The sequence below is a fragment of the Geotrypetes seraphini genome, chromosome 8 (assembly GCF_902459505.1).
Source record: "Geotrypetes seraphini chromosome 8, aGeoSer1.1, whole genome shotgun sequence".
Lineage (NCBI taxonomy): Eukaryota > Metazoa > Chordata > Amphibia > Gymnophiona > Dermophiidae > Geotrypetes > Geotrypetes seraphini.
The window spans coordinates 50,432,893-50,445,242 of NC_047091.1; the positions used below are offsets into that span (position 1 = coordinate 50,432,893).

A 12,350-nucleotide genomic window follows, 5' to 3' on the forward strand; every position below is an offset into this window, starting at 1 on the left:
ATTGGCCCACGCGCCTTAGGCCCCACGAGTAGGTGGAGCTTTGGGACGGATGGGCCAATCCGGCCTCATTCCGTCGTTGGCTGCCTGCCGGACAGGCGGGTTTGGCTCCCGTCTGTCCGGCCAACTAGCAAAGGTACGGGGAAGGGGGGTGGGGGTGTCGTGGGGGTCGGCCAGGGGGGTCGCGGGTCGGCTGGGGGGGCGGTCGGAGGTTCTTGGGGGGGGGGGGCGGGCGTTGGAGGGAGGGAGGGGGGTTTGCGTCGAGGGCAGGAGGGCCTGGGATCCCTCCTGCCCGTAATGTAGTGCGGGGTGGGGGTAGGGGGTCGCCGTGGCCAGGAGGGTTTGGGCTCCCTCCTGGCCCGATATTGTCGGGGAGTCGGCCGGGCAAGAGGGCTTGGGCTCCCTCTTGCTCCGATCGCGGGTGCGGGTGGGAGCGCGTGCGAGCGGTCGTTCGGGGTGGGGGTGCGAGCGGTCCTGCTGGGGGAGGGGTGAATCGGGCGTCGGGCGGGGTGGGGGTAGGGGGGTCGCCGTGGCAAGGAGGGTTTGGGCTCCCTTCTGGCCCGATATTGTCGGGGAGTCGGCGGTCCTTCGGGGTGGGGGTGCGAGTGGTCCTGCCGGGGGGGGGCAGGGCAGGGCGGGTAAACGGAGAGTCGGGACAGCGCACGGAGAGTCGGGGAGGGCGAAAGGAGAGTCGGGGTGGCCAGAGGAGAGTCGGGGCGGGCGAAAGGAGAGTCGGGGTGGCCAGAGGAGAGTCGGGGCGGGCGAAAGGACAGTCGGGCAGCATGCGCGTTATACCCGTGAGCGCGGTATACAAAAGTTTTTATACATAATATTGTGGTTTCTGCGCGCTATACCCGTGTGCGCGTTATACACGGGTGTGCGCTATTTGCGTGAAAATACGGTAGTCCAGTATTGTGTTTCCATCTATTTACAATCTATTACACTAACAGATAAGTTTTGAGTCATTTTTATATTTTAAAAATGTGACCACTTGCTATTTATTTGCACAAAATAGAGCCGTAGTGGGCTCCACTAGAGGTTTTTCTGCCAATGACGTTCCCTGTCTGAACATCTTGAGCCACAGTTGTGGTGGTGGGAGGGCTTTGTCTAAGCTCATGCTGTAGCTTTTTCTACCTTCTACACAATCCATATGAATGTGTTTTATATAGAAATCCAAGTAGTAGCAAGGTTAAATGCTGATATTCAACATTTAACCAGACAAGGTAACCAGACAAACTAGACTGCGTAATGTATAGTCCTATCTTTATCTGGTTTCACCTGTCCAGTTAAGGACTGAATCTTGGCCCTTAACCAGATTAAGTGTTGCCTTCTGCACTTACCTGGATATTCAGTGCTAATGCCCAGACATGGCCTGGCGTTGAATATCCAGGCATCAATCCAGAGACTGCTCTAATATCGCTCAAAGCCACCAGCTGAATATTTACCTTGTAGATAATAAAATCTTATCTATGTGTAGACTTTTGTCATCAAGAAGTGCAAACATTTACACTAGCTCTGTGGCTGCTGTAAGAGTCTGTGGCCTAAATATAGGCACATTTTTGGCCACTTGGGTTAGTTTTCTATAAAGAAAAGTAGCCATTTATTTTTCTTCATGGAATTGGCTTCAAATAGGTGCTTTATTAAATCTAGGTACCCTCTTACAGAATTACCTTCTTAGGAATTGAATATGCCTTTAAACATAGAAATATCCCCCTACCCCATGCTGACCCCTTTTAATAAAGATAGAATATGGCTGTTTCGCAAGTTAAATGGGCGGATTTTATCCATATACTGTATGAAGTAATGCATTTTCTGGCACATGGAGAATACATAATTTTGTTTGAATAACAGGCCATTCTTTAGCAACTCTCCAGACCAGCATAGGTTAATCTTACAAGCGGGTATATATCTCATCATGACCAGCAGGTAGAGAATGAGACAAAACTTTGGAACTGTACATATCATGTGACTCCTCCCTAATTACCTCAGTCTGCTGAATAGCCAAGCAGAACTAAGAACTGTATATAGAAAAACAGGACTCCGAACAGGAGTATCAACAAATAAAAACAGGAACGCTGTTGGAAAATGCAAAGGAACAAATGCAAATAGCAAACGTCCCCACAGCTTGCCAGCTACGCCAACCAAGCCACAGCCAGCCTGGTCCCGCGACCAGGAAGTCACATCAGAAGGGAGCTGAGGCTTGTGTGAGCAGCAAGCGGAAGATGCTGCTCATGCCAGTGAACATTTCAAGAGGTACACGGAGGGCTGTAGAGGAGACGAGGCACCTCCCCTGCGAAGATGACATCTGGAGCGGTCTGCCCCCTTAATTTGCCACTGTGCTGAGGAACACCGCACATAGCAACTGCCAATCTTCTGAACCAATTCCATTCAGATTACTAGTTCAGGCGCTAATCCTGTCCATTCTTGATTATTATAATATAATCTATTTGGGATCCTATAAAACAATACTTGGAAGATTAAGATTAATTCAAAAACAGCAGTTTGCTTAATCTTCAGGCTGAGAAAACAAGAACATGTCCGCCCTTATTACCAGAAAATGCCTTGGTTACCTGTTGAAGTCAGAATATTATTCAAATTTGCCTGCATTTGTTATAAATTGTTGTCTGGATTATCTCCACGTTACCTTATCTCTCATTTTGAATTGTATATATACCGATCAAGTTTACTCATTGTACTAGCTTATTTATATTTCCAAATCCAAAAAACTGCCGTTACAAGAAGTTCTTTGATAGGACCTTGGCCTTTCAAGTGGGTAAACCTCAACCATAGCTAGATAATTTAATTCATCAATATGAATCCTACTACTCTTTCAGAAAACTAGTAAAGACCTATTTGTTTAAGAAATTCTTATCTGTCTAATAACTATGCAATTATATCAATGTCTTTTGCTCACTGTATTTTTTATCCTGATTGTCCAGTTCTTCTTATCTGTAAACCATCTAGAACTCATTGGGTGTTGGCGGTATAGAAAAAAAGGTTATTATTATTTATAGAATCACATCTAAAGTGGACTCAAGTACAAGTAGACCCTCTGAACTGTAGGTGCCCCTATATAAAGTATGCCAGGGTTTTCTTGGCCTAAATATTGGCTCCTATGTCCACATTAGGCGCCTACATACAAAATACACCCTATATCCATCCTGAACCAGGCCTACTTTCTGGTAGGCACCTAAGATCCAATTAATTTTAATTTAAGCTAATTATAGAGTGCTAATTGCTTGCTACTGGTGCTGATTAACCCCCACTTTTACAAAACCATGGCAGTTTTTAGCGGTTGCCCGATATGGTGCCAACACTGAATTTCAAGTTTTGAAGCAAACTGTGGGAAACATCCATTCTTGGATTCATCTTCACTGAATGTCCTTGTACATTCACTGATCATTTCAAAGTTGGATTACTGCAATTCTCTCTATAAAGGAGCCTTTCTAAAAGAAACACTGCACAACAAAGTTTTTGCTTCCTGAACACTGCTGGGTGTTTCTTATAGAATTTTGGGTGCTGATCATGAATATTACATCAAAAATTACCCATCACGTACCATTTCAGAGAAATCTTCAATTTTGTCGTGATTTTTTCTTATATTTGGATGCAAACAATTTTTTCTCCCATAAGTGTCTTATCAACAACGGTTTGTGCCGCCTGGGTATGTCCATGCATAAAATCTAGCCAGGTTGGAAGCTGTTTTATGGAAGATGACATCCTGGGCATGTCTGGGCAGGTCTGAACGAGCTTGCGCTGTCTCACCATGCTATAATGGTGGCTTCCATACACCGATCCTGCTCATTTGGTTAATATAGATAGTCCGTGTGTGTATATAGTATCAGTATAGTAAAGTATAGTAGTATAGTAGCTATAGCAATATAACAGTAAGTAAGCTTGATGCTATAGACGTTTTGGTGTCGGGCAATATGTCTCGTCGGTGTCGTAACAGCCGCGACACATTCTGCTATATCTGTGGGGAATATACACTTACGCCTCAGAGACGTTCGATGACTGCCCTTGTAAAGAAAGCCTATCATCTGTATTTTGGCTGCAAAATAGGTGATCAAGACAAGCAATGGGCGCCTCACATTTGCTGTGCGACATGTGCTGTTAGTCTGAGAGCCTGGCTCAGAGGTACTCGAAAGACGATGCCATTTGCTGTTCCGATGATATGGCGAGAACAGAAAGACCATGTGACAGACTGTTATTTCTGTTTGACTAATGTGTCTGGTTTCTCTGCCAAAAACAAGAAGTCAATTGAATATCCTAATCTGCCTTCAGCAATGAGACCCATGCCACATGATGACAGTCTTCCAGTTCCGAAACCACCAGAGGATTGGACCTTAGACGAACCAGATGAAGAAACTGCAGTGCAGGGTTCTAACAGTGACATTGACCCGGATTTTGAACCATCCTCATCAGGCGATTCACATCTGATAACACAGTCCGAATTGAACGATTTGGTCAGAGATTTGGGTCTGTCAAAAGCAAAAGCTGAGCTGCTAGGTTCGAGACTGCAGGAATGGTGTTTGCTATCACCAGGTACGAAAATTTCTGTGTTTCGAGACCGGCATCATGATATAACCAAATTTTTTGCACAAGTCGACAGTCTCTGTTTCTGTTGTGACATTGAAGGATTGTTCTCGGTCTTTGGTTGTGATCACAACCCGGAAGAGTGGCGTCTTTTCATTGATTCGTCAATGTTAAGCCTGAAAGCTGTTCTGTTGCACAATGGCAACGTTTATCCTTCAGTACCTGTTGGCTATGCAGCACATATGAAAGAAACATATGAGAATATGGAAATGTTACTAAAGTATGTCCAGTATACCAGGTATAACTGGAATATCTGTGGAGACCTCAAAGTCGTTGCTCTGTTACTAGGACTGCAGCTTGGCTATACAAAGTACTGCTGTTTCATCTGCGAATGGGACAGCCGAGACAGAGAGTCACACTATTCTAGAAAGAACTGGCCACTCCGTAAAAAGTTAGTTCCAGGACAGAAAAATGTAGCACATGAATCGCTTGTTGACCCGACAAAGATATTTTTGCCTCCTCTTCACATTAAACTGGGACTCATGAAGAATTTTGTGAAAGCAATGAACAAGGAAGGGGAAGGTTTTCGTTATTTAAGACAGATGTTCCCAAGAATAACTGATGCCAAGATCAAAGAGGGTATTTTTGTTGGCCCCCAGATCAGACATGTTATGAGTGACAAGCGATTTGAAGATCTGTTAGTTGGGCCGGAAAAAATTGGCTGGAAAGCCTTGAAAGACGTTGTTGACAATTTTCTGGGCAATTACAGAGCCCCAAACTACATTCAGCTGGTAGACAAACTTCTCAAAGCATACAAGAGAATGAAGTGCAATATGTCACTCAAGATTCATTTCCTCCATTCACACTTGGACTTCTTCCCCGCAAATCTCGGTGCTGTGAGTGACGAGCACGGTGAAAGGTTTCATCAAGACATAGCTACGATGGAGAAACGATACCAGGGCAATTGGAATCCGTCAATGCTTGCCGACTATTGTTGGATGCTACAACGTGATGCACCAGACACTGAATATAAAAGAAACTCGGGAGCAAAACACTTTTAATTCTGTTTCATTTAGTCGCTTGTGCGAAACGTAAACTTGACTATATATTTTATTGTCAGTAAACATAAAAATGTCTATTTCTCATAGTTCTTACGTGATGCAGTAAAACCAAAACCATATTTGAGCATACCAAGTTGGTACCTGTCATAATCACCAAAAACTTTTCAGGAATCAAGACTTAACCAAAAAATTGTTGTGCAGTGAAATCAGTCGCCTACAATTAATTCAAAACACCGCAATAAAAATTGTAACGAATAGGAAAAAATTCGACCATATAACTCCTCTTCTTAAAGAAGCTCATTGGCTGCCAATTGTTCATAGAATCTCCTTTAAAATAGCATTATCAACATTAAAAATATTAACAACTAAAGCCCCATCATTCCATATATCCCTACCAGAAGTTTGAGATCTGAGGACAAAAACCTAGTAATTCCATCGCTTAGTATGATAACATATGATCTTTGCTGTTACTGCACCCAGAACATGAAACTCTTTACCAGCACTTATTAAGAAAGAAAAATTGTTAGGTAAATTTAAAGGATTGTTAAAATGCTGGTTGTATAAGGATGCCTTTGAGACAATTGCCAGATTCTCTTTTTGAACCCATTCATTGCAGAAATTTTTGCATCCTTTGTCCCAGGCCTCGAGAAATAAAAAAAACAAACAAAAAAATCTTTACATTTTTTTCCCCCTTTTTTATTACACTTTTAAAATTCTTACCCCCCCCCATTGTACTTACCTTTCTTGTTTACTTTACTATGCTTATTGTAGTTCTCTCCACTTCCCCTATGTATAAGTGTACCGTTTGTGTGTTTGTTATAGTTAGTAACTGAGACCCCGTTTTTAATTGTAAATCACTTTGAATTTATGATATTGCGATACATCAAAATTTTAATAAAACTTGAAACTTGATCACCCTTGATCTGAAAATCAGCTGGTCAGTGCGCTGCAACTTGGCACCTATCTAGACACCCTTTATAAAATTGCTCCAATCGTGTGTTCAATGCAAGGCTTTCTTTGTGCATGTGTGCGTGTTTGTGGCTAGGGTGAATGCTAGCTTTCACTGGGTTAAGAGGTACAGAGACCAGTATCAGAAGAATTTCTGCCTCTGTACAGGGTGGAGGAAGAGATCTACCATCTGTCTTATATACTGTACCTGAGCCTAGGATGGGACACTTCTGGATGCTGCAGCTGTTACCCCAGCCTTCACCAATGCTGCAACAGCATTGTTCCCAGGTCACATTCCGGGACAAAATGTTCTCACATACTTGAGCATCCTCCAGGTCATAGTAACATTCCTTCAGGCCACTGAGATCAGTGTGGGAGAAGCTGGGGAAGAGAGGCCGGGCTGCAGAAAGGACAGAATCATTGTTATCACTGAGTCACATTTATCCTACCAAATATTTGACTTTTATCCACTGTTCCCTCTAAGCTGAACAGCTGTCCTACACCTGCATTGCTACCAGTGGGGGGTGGTACTTCAATACTGTGTTTTCAATCTCTAGGGTTAGGCAGGTTCCCTGGAGGAGTCCTGCAGACCTTGCCTATCCCTCACTAATAAAAATGTGATAGTGAAACAGCACTCCCCACTGGCAAGGATGTTGATGGAGGACTCCCGTTTAGCTTAGAGTAGGGTTACCATATTTAATAACGGACAAACTCGGACGCTCGGCCTCACCTTGTTCCACCTCCAACCCACCCCATTCTGTCCCAGCCCCGCCTTGTTCCACCTCCAGCCCTTCCCCCCAACAGCCTCATCTCTTTTTTCCCTGATCTCCAGGCCATGTATGGAAGGTCTCCAGCATGCGCGGATGCATGTGATGTCATCCGCAAATGCTTTTTGAAGGCCTTCCAGATGAAGGTTTGGGCTTTCAAAAATCCGGACAAACTGCTGGGATTTGAAAAGTCCATCCAGGAACTTGGACAGTCCTCTATAAACAGAACATGTCTGGCTTTTCCTCTTCTCAATTTAGCTTTTGTTGGGGAAATTTCCTACCACTGAAACCCACTCCCTTCCTATCTAGATCACCCCCTGTGTGGGTTTCTTCCCATATGATTCTTGCCGGGGAGCAGCTTCCAATCCAATCCAATCTTTGGTTTTATATACCAATTCCTTTCTCAAAAAGGGCTCAACTCGGTTAACAAGATTTCCCTAATCAAGTGGAGAGAGCAAAATAGTCTCCACACTAACCATTAATTTAAAGCAGGTGAATCTATCAAAGATATCTGAAAAAAGTTAGTTTTTACCATTTTCCGGAAGAATGGTATTTGAGAGAGTAATCTAATCTCAGATGGAAGCTCATTCCAAATTTTTACAAATGAGAAGACAAAAGATCGACTGAAATTGGATATAGTTTTGATTCTCTTTAATAGTAGGCAAGCCAAGTTTGTATTCCTGAATACTTCTGGAGTTAAAAGGTGTGCCAGAATGAAAGAAAACAGGAACTAAAGGGAGAAAAAACCCATACAAAATTTTAAATATCACACCCTCTCCCGATGAGGCCCTTTTTCCAATCTTTCATTAACAGGGTAGAAAATTGCTCAAATTACTTGTGTGCTTAGGAGTCTTGTTACAATCAGATAGCATTAATATAACTCAGCCCTCCCTATATCCTTGTGGAAGCTGCCAACCAACTGAAGTGGCAGGAATGTGTATCTCATCCTTGTACCTCAGTGATCCAGATGACACAGGTGCCAATATTTCAAAATGGATGGGAGAGCCAAACAAAACAAATGGCTCCTTGCTGGACATAGTGAAAGGAGCTTGCTTAATACTGGAGGTGCTCAGCGTTCACTGGCATCCGCAGAGCTGGTTCTGTGCCTGACATGTGCTGCCTGAGTTATGCTGATAAATGAACCAGAGGCTCTCACCTGCAGTGGCTAACCGGGTGCATTTGCCAGTCATGGGGTCAAACTCCTCAGCACTGCTGGGACAAATGCAGAGGAAGGATCCCTCAACGTTCTCACAGAGTGCCGTGCCGCACACACTCTGCAGCGTCAGGCACTCATTCACATCTATGGAGGAAAGACACCAAAACATAAGAATAGCCTTACTGGATCAGACCAATGGTCAATCTAGCCCAGTATTCCATCTTCATGGTGGCCAATCCAAATCACAAGCACCTGGCAAAAAACCCAAATAGTAGCAGCATTCCATACCACCGATCCAGGGCAAGCGGTGGCTTCTCCCATGTCTGTCTCAACAGCAGTTTATGGACTTTTACTCTGGGAACTTGTCCAAACCTTTTTTAAAACCAGCTACATTAATCCCTCTTACCATTTCCAAGATGACACTGCAAACCCCCTCCCCACATCTCTTGTCCTGTATACAATGTTGTCCTGCTCAGGCCCTGAATTATAAAGACACTCATGTCTGCAGGGACAAGAGAAAATATGTTTAATTTCCTTGCCAATGCTGAGTAAAAGCCTGAAGTGCAGATGCTCTAACCCTATCTTACACCCCTCTTATCCTGTATACAGCAAAACTTTATCTAATACAAATGAATTCATGATACTCACACAGTGTTCCTGAATCACAAACACACAGACAAATACCAGCTGCTCTATATATCTAGCTACATAGAAACATAGAGTATGACGGCAGAAAAGGGCCGTTGGCCCAACAAGTCTGCCCACTCAAAGAACCCTCCCTCTGAGAATTTCCCGGAGCGAACCCACTCCAAGAACCCATACATCACCTTTCTCTGATTCACTCCTATCCCTAATTATTCTAAGTTACACAGGCACTGGCTCCAAAGCCCTCATAACTAGAGAATGATGGGGAGACAAATTTTTCCCCATCCCTGCAGGAACTTAAAATCTCCATCTCGTTCCTGCAAGTTTTATCGCTGTCCCTTCCTGTAAGCTCTGCTTTAACCACACAAGCCTCAGACACTTATGATTTTAAAGTATTTGAGGTTTGTGCAGATGAGGACAGAGCTTGCAAGAATGGGGCAGGGACAGGAAAAGAACTTGCCGGGACAGGATGGGAAAATGAATTCCGGCGGGAACGAGGAAAAATTAGTCCCCATATCATTCTCTACTCATAATCTCAATCACTCGGATCAGGGACAGTGCTAGGACATATTAGGGGGAGAAAGAGATAGCAGTTGACATGGATGTGTAGATGAGTCATATGGCCTTTATCTACTACCGTATTCTATCTTTGTTTACCGGGGCTCAGGGCAGAAGTTTGGGAGGGGCCCCAAAACCTTGCAAGCAGATTGTCTTCTCCAGCATCATAAAGCCTTGGAGTCCTCTGTGGCAGTGCCAATACTGGCACAGCAAGGACATACCCACATGCCACTTCTCTGGTCTCTCTGCCCCCAGTCATGTGACATACCAACACAATGTCGACCATCTCTGGCCCCCTCATATCCCTGGTCGCATAGACACTGGTAGGAACCAATCAGGTTTTGGCACATGGCGTGCTCTCCACAGATGCTGCTGTTCAGGCACTCATTGATATCTGAAAGACATGTTGGAGAAAGTCAAACAGGGCAAAGAGTGGTGACCGATGAGCTCAAGCAATGAGAGAAATCAAGAACCAGGGGCTAGTGACTCCCCAGCGAGGGCAACAATCAGCAACCTGTAACCTACATAACATTACATACAATTTTATTTATGGATCACAGATACCTCACAGTTCTATGTGATTTACAAAAATAAAAACTGAACAATAAAAGCAGTTACACAATCAGCAATCTTACAAATTTCACTTTCTACATTTACTATACAAAAACGTTTTCAATCTTTTAAAATGCATGTAGGAAGAGGAAGATAAAATTAATGGATGAAAAGGTGAAGCCCAAGAGGTCGCTTGATAAGAAATTAGATATGAGATATATTTCTTATATAGTATCTACATTCCCTTAATAAATGGAAAAAAAACTGGGAAGCTTCATGCAAAAGAGCGATTCGACAAAGGAAAGGAAAAATAATCATAAAAATAAGCAGAGGTTAACCCAAATGTGGTTTTGTAAAAAATACAACCCAGTTTGAATAATACTCTAGCTCAGTGATTCTCAAACCTGTCCTGGGGGATCCCCAGCCAGTTGAGTTTTCAGGATATCCACTATGAATATTCATAACAGAGATTTGCATGCACTGCCTCCAATGTATATAAATCTCTCTCATGAATATCTACTAAGGATCTCCTGAAAATCCAATTGGCTGGGGGTCCCCCAGGACAGATTTGAGAACTACTGCCATAGCTTGAACTGGAAGCTAATGAAGTTTTTGATAATATAAAGAAAGATGATCATATTTTTTTAAAAAATTAAATAACAAACGTGCTGCTGTATTTTGGATTATCTGCCGTTTCTGAAAGTTTTTCTGAGCCTGTTAAATACACAACATTGCAGTAATCCAAAATGCTTAAAACAAATTGTACTAATAATTGATAAGGATTAAAGTCAAAATAAGAAATGTAATGACCTCAACTTCTATGACATCGTGAACCCTTTTTGAACCACAAGGTTCACTTGAGATGACATTAATAAGTTCCGAACTAACTGTACTCCTAAAATTTTTATAGTGGAATAAATGGAATAATTAAACCCATTTAAAGAAAGTTGTTTGTCATTAAAAATACTCTTTGAGGCTAAAAATATTCTAGCTTTTTCTTTGTTTAGTTAAAAAATTTATCATCCACTCATCTATGATTTTTTTTTTAGTTCGAATATTTTATTAATTTTAATATACAATGTACAATAAGTACAGAAAGAGAAATGTTAACGAGGCAAGATACAGATATGTTGAACATATAAATGAAAACCTTTTCTATCTTTGATACATCAAATGTGGAGTACAATAGTAATATCATTTACATAAATGTGATGGACAATACCTACAGTAGATCAGTTAGTTTCAAACTGGTTCAATCTTTAGTACTTAGTACTTTAGATTATTGCAATTTGGTTCATCGATGAGCAACGTGCAAATCTACCGTGTTTCCCCGAAAATAAGACCTACCCCGAAAATAAGCCTTTTTGAGGTAGATCTTAATATAAGCCCTACCCCCGAAAATAAGCCCTAGTCGCCGGCAGCAGCATTTCTCCCCGCCCCGATCTGTCCCCCCCGCGCACCCCCTCCCCCGCTTACCTTTCCATCTCTCCCTCACCAACTGCGAGACCGAAATACCTTGTAACAAATGCAATGTCCGCAGCAATCTAGACAGGCTGCTTCGCAGCCTTGTCTCAGGACTCTGCGGGACAGCAAGGACAACAAACCAAAAGGGGAAGTATCAAAAAAACAAAACTATGAAGACTTAAACTGTATGTACACAAACGCAAGAAGCCTGAAGAGCAAAATGGGCGAACTAGAAATCATGGCTAAGGATGAGAACCTAGACGTCATAGCAATCACGGAAACATGGTGGAACGAAGAAAACAAATGGGACGTAGTACTGCCAGGGTACAAGCTCTACCGAAGAGACAGGACACACCAGAAAGGGGGAGGAGTAGCACTTTATATAAAAGATGCCATGGTCACATGATGTGCTGAGCCGAGTGAGACGTGCTTCACTCGTGCTCCGGGGCCCCGAATCCCTCAGTGTCTTTTTTACTAATCTTGATTAGCTTTCGCCCTACACTGAACCTCGGGGAGGTTTATGGACCGCTTTCTGCAGACGCCCAGCCCGGTTATGAGCACCAAATCGAGCCGCACGGGAAAGGTCAGGGAGACACGATCAGCGCGACCCGAGGCTAAGATGGCGGCGGGGGACTTGGGTTCCGCGCTTCCCCTGTCGGAGGCTCA

General features: G+C 43.2%; 1 protein-coding gene across 3 annotated transcripts in view; it reads right to left on the bottom strand.

The window, feature by feature from the left end:
- LTBP4 (latent transforming growth factor beta binding protein 4) overlaps positions 1-12,350 on the bottom strand; it is a 506,304-nt gene that overhangs the window by 24,321 nt on the left and 469,633 nt on the right. For all 3 annotated transcript variants that reach the window (XR_004540381.1, XM_033955323.1, XM_033955322.1), the window contains exons 25-27: positions 9,937-10,062; positions 8,466-8,609; positions 6,751-6,942 (exon numbers count right to left, since the gene is read on the bottom strand). Coding sequence is in view for 2 of the 3 variants with exons in the window: in XM_033955323.1 (XP_033811214.1) it covers positions 6,751-6,942; positions 8,466-8,609; positions 9,937-10,062 (462 nt within the window). In the remaining variant the exon portion in view is untranslated. The remainder of the gene's footprint in view (positions 1-6,750; positions 6,943-8,465; positions 8,610-9,936; positions 10,063-12,350) is intronic.